At 47.7% G+C, this 10,342-nt stretch overlaps 4 protein-coding genes across 4 annotated transcripts; 1 reads left to right on the top strand and 3 right to left on the bottom strand.

Annotated features, from left to right (window-relative positions):
* Nucleotides 1-269: 269 nt before the first annotated feature.
* Nucleotides 270-2,082, bottom strand: BDV27DRAFT_160341 (cation diffusion facilitator family transporter; the record flags this gene model as incomplete). The annotated part of the gene is made up of 4 exons (XM_032073011.1): nucleotides 270-670; nucleotides 752-1,608; nucleotides 1,659-1,709; nucleotides 1,802-2,082. The coding sequence occupies 4 exons, from the start codon at nucleotides 2,080-2,082 to the stop codon at nucleotides 270-272; spliced, it is 1,590 nt and encodes a 529-aa protein (XP_031924932.1).
* Nucleotides 2,083-2,862: 780 nt separating this feature from the next.
* BDV27DRAFT_147514 (uncharacterized protein) lies at nucleotides 2,863-4,102 on the bottom strand (the record flags this gene model as incomplete). The annotated part of the gene is made up of 5 exons (XM_032070751.1): nucleotides 2,863-3,179; nucleotides 3,233-3,332; nucleotides 3,386-3,558; nucleotides 3,606-3,783; nucleotides 3,836-4,102. 5 exons carry the CDS (start codon nucleotides 4,100-4,102, stop codon nucleotides 2,863-2,865), a joined length of 1,035 nt encoding a protein of 344 aa, XP_031924933.1.
* Nucleotides 4,103-4,616: 514 nt separating this feature from the next.
* Nucleotides 4,617-6,466, bottom strand: BDV27DRAFT_132442 (zinc-binding alcohol dehydrogenase family protein). Its single transcript, XM_032067886.1, has one exon. The coding sequence runs from the start codon at nucleotides 6,213-6,215 to the stop codon at nucleotides 5,178-5,180; it is 1,038 nt and encodes a 345-aa protein (XP_031924934.1). The 5' UTR covers nucleotides 6,216-6,466; the 3' UTR covers nucleotides 4,617-5,177.
* Nucleotides 6,467-7,521: 1,055 nt separating this feature from the next.
* On the top strand, nucleotides 7,522-9,441 carry BDV27DRAFT_160344 (sugar porter family MFS transporter; the record flags this gene model as incomplete). Its single annotated transcript, XM_032073012.1, has 6 exons — nucleotides 7,522-7,699; nucleotides 7,775-8,054; nucleotides 8,127-8,447; nucleotides 8,535-8,894; nucleotides 8,990-9,150; nucleotides 9,233-9,441. 6 exons carry the CDS (start codon nucleotides 7,522-7,524, stop codon nucleotides 9,439-9,441), a joined length of 1,509 nt encoding a protein of 502 aa, XP_031924935.1.
* Between the last annotated feature and the right edge of the window lie 901 nt (nucleotides 9,442-10,342).

Raw genomic sequence — 10,342 nt, forward strand, 5'->3', positions numbered from 1 at the left:
TGTTACAACACCGCTTTTGTAGTTTTTTTTTTTTTTTAATTTCTCCCCTCTCTCGCAAGTTACATACATAACCCGTCAGGAAAGGAAATTTGGGATCGGACTACGTACTACCCGCGACGCGCTGGACGCGGGGTCACGTGGTACTTAACTTATTGATGGGGATGACTCAGCTGGTATGCACTGTATGTGGGTATTTATGTATTTAATGCAACGATAAGAGTTACAACGACGCCTGATGAATTAGTGGTATTGTTCTGTTTCTATATGAATTAATGAGCCTGTTGATTCAGGTGGGTGGGGATATTCCACGGATCATAATCCATGTGTACGAAGGCGCGATCGACCGTGGGGACACTCTCGATCATGTACTGCAGACTCTCGCCGATGTCATGAGCATCGCGCAGTCGGGTCTTCCCTTCCAGGATGATGTCTACTTCGACATTCAAGAGGTCTCCAGCATGATAGGCCCTTAGGTTCTGGATCTTGAGGATGGCTTTGGAGAATCGCATGGTCATGTAAAGTAGAACACTCTGGTCGATGGGAGATGCAGCCGCTCCGGTGAGATGGCGAATGTGTTCGCCTGCGGTTCCGCTCCAGTTCCATATGATGTAGACTGAGAGAAGAAGGCCGCCTAAAGGGTCGACCCACCATAGTTTGGTGAAGGAGCCGACTGGAAGAACGAAGGTCAGTTTCGGTTTTTTTCTTTTCTAATATCTTGGGAGGGTAATTGGGCAGAAGGGTTGCTCCTTACTCAGAGGGAAAAAGATACTGAATAAGTTGAATACCACGTCTGTTTCAGCATCTTGTGCCAGGGCCTGGACACTCGAGTTCTTGATTAATCGACACCAGAACCAGCATGCGAGTTTCACGACTACGGTGCTGGCCATCACCGCAATCGAAGGTATCGTTAGGTTAACTAAGCTTGTATCGTCGGAGATCAGCCGAGTGAAGGATGTGATGGCCACCTGGACAAAGGAGGTCATCATCACGACGGCGAAGACCAAGACGCTCAGGGGTTCCAGTCGACGTCTGCTAATGGGATACTGATAGCGGTCGTCCTTCTGAATGAGGGTTGTTGTCACCCAGACAATAGCAGTGCTCAGAAAGTCCAATGCGCCGTCCACCAAACTAGCAAGAACGGAAAGGGAGTTTGTCATGGACATGACGACTATTTTTGCTATTAGTAAGACCACGTTGGCGATGAAGTTCACGTAGATGGCAATAGTAACAATGCGGGCACTGCTATCCACGAAGTCGTCGTCTTTCGCCCCGCCATCGGATAGAGACGGGGCGCTTTCGTTTCCGTCCTGAGGTAAAAGAGGCGTGCTCTCATCTGGGATTCGATAGAGGTTGCGCGGAGTCCGTTTAATTCGGTCTTGCTTTTGTTGCGGCTCTCCATTACTATTACCATTACCATCAGCAGGAACAGTAGACAGGCTGTTGTCAGGTTCGTATTCGTTTCCGGAATTCCAGGAGTGCATCTCAGGTATAACATCTCGATTTTGGTGATAATCTCCAATGAGGCGGTGCGGCAATGATGAGTCCAGTAGTCGGTCAATGTATACGTATTGCGCGATGAGATTATTGTTCCGTTCATAGTATTCACGTCTGATGACGTTAGGTTAGTGTCTCAACTTTAAAGAGAGGAATTTACCCACAGCTTTTTCCCCATTCCTTCTAACGATTTGGGGTCTCTATAATACAGTTGCCTAGAGGCAAGGATTTGCATTAGATATGCGTTCCCCCCCAAGCACTGCCTGCAAAGCCAGACATGTTCATGGACCATGGCCAAATGACATACCAATTATAGACGGATTTAACGTCCCCGATCAATTTCTTTGCCCGTTCCCATGGCGGAAGGTCATCATGCCGAGTACTATCATCCCAGGGTTCAGGGCTCTGGGTGGAGATAGAACGCCGGCGAATAAGACTTGCCAAACGTTGACCACGGGTAGACAAGATTTCACCCTCGAACTCAAGACTAGGTCTTCTAGGGCGTATGGAATGATAGGAGCTTGACAAGGCAGGGGACGATGGTGGAGAGCTCTGTGGCATCGTGTCGGAGCGACTAATCCATGCCATTGTGTGGTTCAATTAAGTATGGATGGAGTTGGATGATGAGCAATAACAAACCAAAGAAAAGAAAAAAAAAAAAAAAATGAGAACCAGGGGAGGATGCATTGATGTACTACATCATCGCTTACTTGCTACCAACAGTAGTACTAAGTTTTTGTCGGTCCGCGATCGGAACATTCCATGGAATGGATTTACCGACGACTAGTAAAGTTGGTACCAGCTTCAAGACGCTCGAAAAGATCACGCTAAGCTTAATATAGGATTGTTGAAAGGATTTTTTTTTTTTTTTTTTTTGGCGCTAGTGTCTGAGGAAGCAGTTAGGTTAATTTAATTCTAAGCAGCAGAGTTTCCCTAAACAACTGTTGATTGATCTAAAAATCATACAGTCATTTCTCTCTAAATCAATATTCTATATATTTATTCGTTAGATACATCATCGAAAAGAGAGATACCGAGACAAATGGAAGTAATATCCAAATTTGCCAAGACAGAATTGATGCTCAGTAAATAGCTAAGGGGGGTGGCGGAGCCACTTGGCAGATTTAATTATGTATCAATCTAAGCTGACAGATAATCAGATAAGCCGGGGGGAAGAAAAATAAAATAAAATAAATATTAAATTTCTAACTAGTAATCAAAACCTAAGAGCTGCTCGATCTGTTAAGTCTCTCTGTTATATGATTTCAAAAACTAGTACTTACCACATGACTTCTCCTATTGGTGATATATACTCCATATCAAATATTAAGCCGCTGTGCACATAACCCTTACGAGGAAGAACAAAACCTACCTCCTAAATCCGTCAAGGTCCCCAGTTCCGCCAAGAATACTTTCTTCCAAGCTCGCCCATCCATCACGGCCCAAGAACTCCTTAATTAGACTCTCTGCCCTGACAGAAGGACCTACCAGACCCAGATCCCGCGGTTCATTCTCCGGGAGTTGGGGGATACTGCTATTCAAGGGGAAGGCCTTGCGCAGAATGTCCACGATATCAGTCCAGTTATATGGAGTTGCAAAAGCAAAAAGACGTTCTGATTTCACCCTTCCATCAAGAAGAGCAGCAACGTGTAGGCAGGCTGTGTCTTCGACGTCGACGAACCATTCTATGGTCCTGTTCTTAACCAATGCCTCAAATGGAAGATAATGCTCAACTTACGGGGAGAGACATAGTCGATACCAGCCCGGTTCCCAGACAAGAGGTTACGGACGAGAGCCATGGTAGAGCCACCTATCTCAGGATGTAGTATTCTGCCAAACTATAGACACTATGGGTCAGTCAAGAGCGGAAAAGACCTTCGGTTGAACTTACGACGGTGCCGGGAAGGACTGTGTTGAAATCAAAGCTAGGCTTGTTCTGCTTTACCCAGTTCCAGGCCTCTCGCTCTGATTCTGTCTTGGATGCAGCGTAAACAAGGTATGGTTTGTGGGCTACAGGAACACTGGAATCCCAAGCACTTCTTACAGCACCGTCGTTCCATGTAGCTGGACACATTAGATACCAATGGCATGTTGGGCTATCAACAACTCACTGGAGTCGATATTAATACCAGGCTGGCCAGGCTGTGGGAGCGAAGCGGCAGAGGCCGAAGAAGTCAGAACGAATTGAGTCACGGTATCGTGCTTCGCTGCGGCTTCAAGAACAGTCAAGTTTGTGGCGACGGATTTCGATATGATTTCTGGGTCAGGCTTCAGGGAGACATCTGATGCCTAGAGTTCATTTCAGCACTGATAGATATCAACTTCGAGGGAGTAATGATACCACGTGCACGACACCTGCAACACCGTTCAATAATTTATTCAGCATCTCCTCGTCCCTCAGCTCCGGTAGCAGAGCTGATTCAAAATGAGCAGCACCATATCTAGTGGCAAAATAATCATCTAGCCATGGTTTCTCGGATCGAACGGTTCCGCGTACTCTGTAACCCCTTTTGAGAAATTGATCAACGATATGGGAGGCTATGAAGCCATTTGCACCGGTCACGAGAATGAGAGACCCGGTGGGGATGACAATGTTGGCCTGGGACATTGTAGTGGGCGTAGTAGTATGGGATGTCACTTGCATTCGGATATGGTATGATACTAGGATGTATAGCTAATAGCTATACACGATGGTATGCGAAAAGAAATTCTGTCAATATTTAGAGTTATTCGGGAACACATCGATCTATATAATTGGGCATGTTTAAACATCATGACTAATTCGGAGTTGAAAGTGGCCGAGCTTATTCATAGCATACAATTCATCCACATATCTTATAGAACCCTACCTACATCACTTTACTTCCTCGATCAATTCCTGTAAGCCGAGGCAATTACTCAAAGATACTATTTTTACGATCAGCTAAATTCAGTGCTGCTATTATTGAATAAAATATAGTGTTCAATTACTTAGGGCTATAAACCCTATGAAATTATAACACGTTATCCTCTCACTAAATTAAGTTTATGGCATGTGGAGTCAATATCTTGTAGATCTTTCAATCAACTGCGAACTTTTGAGATACACCCCCTGCATGGATCCACAATGCGTGTCACAACGGAAGCAGAGAAGCATCAGATGCCATAGGCAAAATATTTGCAGCCTCTTTTGTCATTCGAATTTTCCTCCCCAGAATCAACTACCGTCATATTCTATAGTGAAAAATACACGATATTAAACATTGATGGGCCTCGGGACTGCCAACTGTCCATAAAACAAGAGGGCTGGAAACCTCCATCGGAATATTTGAGCATTGAAGACGACTAATTTCGAAGGTCTCGCGAACCAAGTCCAGGTTCAGGCAACCACATCATGCAAGATTTTGGCTGAAGCAACCTTTCCTGAATCCGCGAATGCAACCCAAGATCTAACAGTCGGACCCGAAGACGTCGTTACTACGTTCTCAGATGGAGTATGCCCCAGACAGGCAATATAACGAGGGGGTATTGGGAAGCTAATTCAGAAGAAAAAAATAGGTCAAGCACGATCTCGCAGCACTGCACGTCATTGTCGACTTCAACTTTCCACACTTAATCCCGCTCGATGACGAGGCATCCTACGCCGAAATCGTTACGAAGGTCGGGATCCCAGAGTACCGTGAGGATTAGCAAAAGGCAATTCATTAGACTGGCACAACAATCTTAGTGCCACTGACACCACCCTTGAGCTTGTCTAGCGCTGCATTCACTCCGCCCAGACCGCCACCCTCAATCTGGATAGTGGGGCTGGGGATTACTTCACCGGACTGCAGACCGGTCTTCAGCCACCCATTGAAGACCTCGTTCATGTGCTTGTTCCTCGCGGTCTCGTCCATAGATGGGAGGTTGAAAATGATCTGCGTGTTGTCGAGGGTAGGGTGACCTTCTGGGAGAAGGGGCGAGTGTGCAACCTTTGCGTGTGCATCACCCTTGGTCTCCTTGAGTATGTCCAATGTTGGCTGCAGAGCGCCATCAACAACGCAGTGTGCAGTGTGCAGCTTGGTACCATCCTTCTTCACGGCGGTGACGATCTGGGAGACGACATCGCTTGCCCTGTAATCGAAAACCGCATGGGCTCCGAGCTTCTTGACGAGGTCATGGTGCTTGGGACTGGCGGTGGCGTAGATAGTGAAACCGAGTGTCTTGGCCGATTGAACGGCAAACGTGCCTACACTGCTCGATGCGCCCCAGATAAGGACCGCTTGTTTGTCCGCGGGAGTGTACTTGGTATTGAGGGGTATACAGATTGTGGTCCAGGCAGTCAAGGCAGTCAGGACGGCCAAGGGGAAGACCGCGCCTTCTTCAAAGGAGAGATTGTCTGGAAGTGGGATGACAGCTTCGGATTGTGCTAAAGTGTACTTTTGAAAGGAACCGTGGTCGGGGGAGCCGTTCTGGTAGAATGATGAGGCAAGGGCAATGACTCGGCTTCCTGTACCAGGGACTGTGGTGACATTCGAGCCCAGCTTGGCGACAACACCAGCAGTATCGGCTCCGATGACAGCGGGGTAGATAGGTACGGGAGGCATACCATAGTCACGCTGGAAATGATCGCAGGGGTTCAAGGCAACAGCCTTGACTTCGATGAGAACATCATTTGGACCGGGCTCGGGGGTGGGACGCTTTCCGAGAGACAAAGGACCGCCCTGCTGAGGGAGAATGGCAGCTTCATGTTGTTCAGCCATGGTGGATGTTTGATAAGTTGATATTGTGTGATTGCTGTTGTGGGTGCTGTTCTGCTGAAAAGACGGTTCAACCTGAGCAGGCGAAGTATATATAGATGAGAAGAATGATAGAAGGTGAAATGTTGATGGAGATGGAGATGGAGATAAGAGGTATATAGCTACGGTGGATTTATATTTAAGAAGTTATTTTGCGCCCCCACGGCTCATAATCGTCGTCGTTTCGGTGTTAGAGCGAGGTGTTGTCATTAAATCCGAGTGCCGTGTAGAGATCTCGGAGACTGACATTCTATGAATAGTTTTACGGGCCGTAATCGGATGAGGGACTATGGACTACTACTACTAGGAAGACTAGTACTACTAGTAGTCCTACGGTGCACGTGATGGCCTGCTATACGAGCCCTGTTATTACATGGCTGCCCAGACTCAGGCCGTACCCTGATTCTTGCTTTAACCGGGTGGCCTATTCCCACGGGGAACTTAGGCTTAACGGCTTCTACCGATACTAACCAAATGAAGTATCTTGCTGAGAGCTGGACCGAGATTGTTCATACGAAGATGAGTCATGTGATATGAAATAGCCCTCAGAGATGGTCCTATATCCTTACCATGTGTTTAGATAGAACCGCTAGATGCCGAAATTATCGCTAATCTCATGCGTTTAGAATTCAGAGCCAAACATATCTTTTCGGTCAGACCGGACCGACTTGGCAGTCAAGGCCGTTGAGCTGATGCGTTTGGATCATGTTAGAAGAGGGTGTGCACTTTAGGGTACGCTTGGACGCCACCCTGGTCGGCCGCGCAACAATACGTGGAATAATTCGTTTTATCCGGCCATGGCTAAATCCAAGTAATATATCAGGCTTGGCCTCATTTAGACTTCATATGCTGGAATCTGACAATGGAGGGAAAAAGAAGGGTCGAGATGGACATCGGGCCAATCACGGGACCCGTAAGGAACATGGCGTGGTTTTTAGTGTCGGGCGGGTCGTCCCCGGATTTTCTCCACGCCGTCTATTCGCTCTGTTTACCCGCCAGTCACTGCATACTGGGTCGTATCCTCATGTCCAGACTTATCCTTAGGCTTGATCCTTAAAACAGACAAGCCTCGCTTATAATACAGGCTAATACTTGTTTCGATATATTAAGACAATGCCGTCTCTCTATCTGCCCTGCCGATCTCATCTCTACTCCCCCGATACCTGGCTTGTCCTTTCCCTGCCTCGCCCCTCATTCCCTGGGCTGAACTGACCGGCTCATCGCCTGCCAAAGGTGATATTGCTATTGCTACTACTCCAGCTTCATCAACATGGGTCGCGGCTTCACTATCGGCCTGGCCGCCTTCGCGGCCACGGGGTCATTCCTCTTCGGATATGACAGTGGTGTCATGACCGATGTGATCGAATCAAAGAACTTCCTTGCCTTCTTCGACACCGTCCAGACTTCCCCAATCATCGGGGCGATTAATAGTACATTTTCCGGTGGAGGTGCGATCATTAACCTTTAATTTCACAGGCAATATACCTTTAAGAACGCAAGGAGTGCTGACTAGTCACCCGTAGCTGCGTTGGGAGCCCTCCAGGGAGGACTTACGATGGATCGGTTCGGCCGTAAATTTACCATCCAAATGGGCGCCTTCATATGTCTTGTTGGTGCTGTTCTTCAGACCGCTGCTCAGAACTTGGCTATGATGCTCGTTGGTCGTATTCTGGCCGGATGGGCTGTCGGTATCTTGTCGATGTCGGTTCCAGTTTATCAGGCCGAGTGTGCTCATCCTCGCAGTCGAGGCTTTATTATCGGTTTGTCACAGCAAATGATCGGTATTGGCTTTATCGTGAGCACGTATGTTTTCCTTGCATTTGACTCCTAGCGACCTCGTCCCGAGGTGGAGACCTAACACTGATGCTTCGATAGATGGGTCGGTTTTGGATCACTTCATGCTCCAGAAACTAGCGAGTTCCAATGGCGCTTTCCTCTGGCATTCCAGACGGTTCCTTGCATACTTCTAGCAGTGGGAATGTTCTTCATGCCAGAATCCCCTCGGTACCTGGTCGAAAAGGAACGCTACGAAGAGGGAATGAAGATCTTACGGAAATTGCACTATGACGGCACGAACGACGAATGGATCCAGACTGAATTCAATGAAATCAAAACGACCATTGATGCCGAGAAGGCTGTAACAGTGTCGGGCTGGCTCATCATGTTCCAGGTTCCCCAATGGCGGACTCGATTGCTGTATGTGAAAAAAAGCTCATCCCTGAAACCCCACCACCCCCCCTGCAAGATGGCAGCTACTGATGACAGCCGTTCGCACTACTATAGTCATGGTATCGCCGTCCAGGCCTTCGCGCAAATGACCGCTGTCAACGTGATCGGCTACTACCAAACCATCCTATATAATTCCCTTGGCATCACCGGAGGCCGCAACATCCTCGTCGCCGGTATCTACAACTGCGTTGGTCCAATCTGCAACCTTATCTTCATTGTTTTCCTGCTCGACAAAGTGGGGCGGCGAAAGCCCATGCTGTTTGGCTCGATAGCTGTCACTATCGTCCTGATCTGCGAAGCCGCACTGACTTCGGTCAACGAAGACGGGTCCCGGACGAGTTACAGCATCGCCGGCGTGTTTTTCATTTTCTGTATCACAGTGATTTTCTCCTTCTCCTACGGATCATGCGCCTGGTACGTTTCATCTCTTGTCCTCCAAACTATACGGTCACCATCACCGCTTTTGGGAAGAATTTTAGGACAACCGGACTAACAACCATCTCCTCCAGGGTCTACATGGCCGAAGTCATGCCGATGCAAATCCGAGGCCGAGGAAACGCCGTCGCAACCAGCCTTGGCAACTGGGTAGTAAGCACTATCTGGAATCAAGTTTCGCCAATTGCATTCGGCAAGATTCACTGGAGGTTCTACCTGGTCTTCATTCTGTTTAGTAAGTTTTCTTGTCCTTTCTGATATAAGGGAGTGAACAGCAAAGTGAAAACAGATACTTATATGGTTTTTCTCGCCACTAGATGTCTGTATCACGATCCCGACGGTGTTTTTCTTTTTCAAGGAGACCAAGCAGAAGTCGCTGGAAGAGATCGATCTCCTGTTCGGTGGACGGGCGTTGGGGACCTTACCAGAGAATGTGGAAGCGAAAGCCGCCGAAGTCGAGCTTAATAAAGTGGAGGAAACTGGGGTCTCGTATGCGAATGTGGAGCATACGGATAATAAAGTGTGATGTACATACTTTACATTTTCCACACCATGCGATATAATATGATGTAGGCTTTTTTTTTGTTTGTTTGCAGATCAAATGAACGTGGACCATGCGTGATGTCGTCATGGCTCTGATCTCTATCTCCACCTCTTTTCGATAGTGTAGAATCAACCAACATCTTTCACCACCTGACCTTGGGAATCCGTGGTCTAAGAAGATGAAATCCCTCAACGGTGGGGCCCCCCGCCGTAAACCTCTTTCAGCAAACTGCGGCCTTTTAGTTGAACTTTACTTCAATTGGCAATCCCGCGTTTTTGATGCCGCGCGCTGGAGGTTCTGATTGGCCCCCGAGCTCGATTAAATTACCCCAAGGTGCGTGGGAGCTCAAGTGACGAACAAGGGGGAAGACGATCATCGAAGGAATGTGAGATGAAAGGAATCCCCCCTCCCATATTTCTCATCTCTTCTTCTTCAAGGAAAAGGCTGTCAAACCTGCAATGTTTGAAGTAGGGTCTTGTAAAGGGTGAGTTAGGGCACAGTTGCATACATATAATACATACATGTACTACACATACATATAAAATACATACCAAGAAGCAAGGGTCAGTAATGATGGCATGACTTGAAGCTGAATGGCCTGACCACCACCACCACCACCACCACTACCACCACTACCACTACCACTGCCCGCCTTTCCCTCCAATGCTCACGAGATTAAACGATGATCCTCTCGTCGCATGGGCGCCAAGGGAAGAGAAGAAGAAAAATAAATAACTAAGTCTGGGGCAAAACGGCCAGTGCACGACCTTTCCTTTCCCTTGGAATGCAAGGTGCCTTTTTTTTCTACGTACACAGCCCTCTTTGCGCGCCCGCTATTCAATCGTTGTTCCCCGTACATAAAAGTATGAAACATATTCTAAAA

Source organism: Aspergillus caelatus (assembly GCF_009193585.1).
Source record: "Aspergillus caelatus strain CBS 763.97 unplaced genomic scaffold BDV27scaffold_160, whole genome shotgun sequence".
Classification (NCBI taxonomy): Eukaryota; Fungi; Ascomycota; class Eurotiomycetes; order Eurotiales; family Aspergillaceae; genus Aspergillus; species Aspergillus caelatus.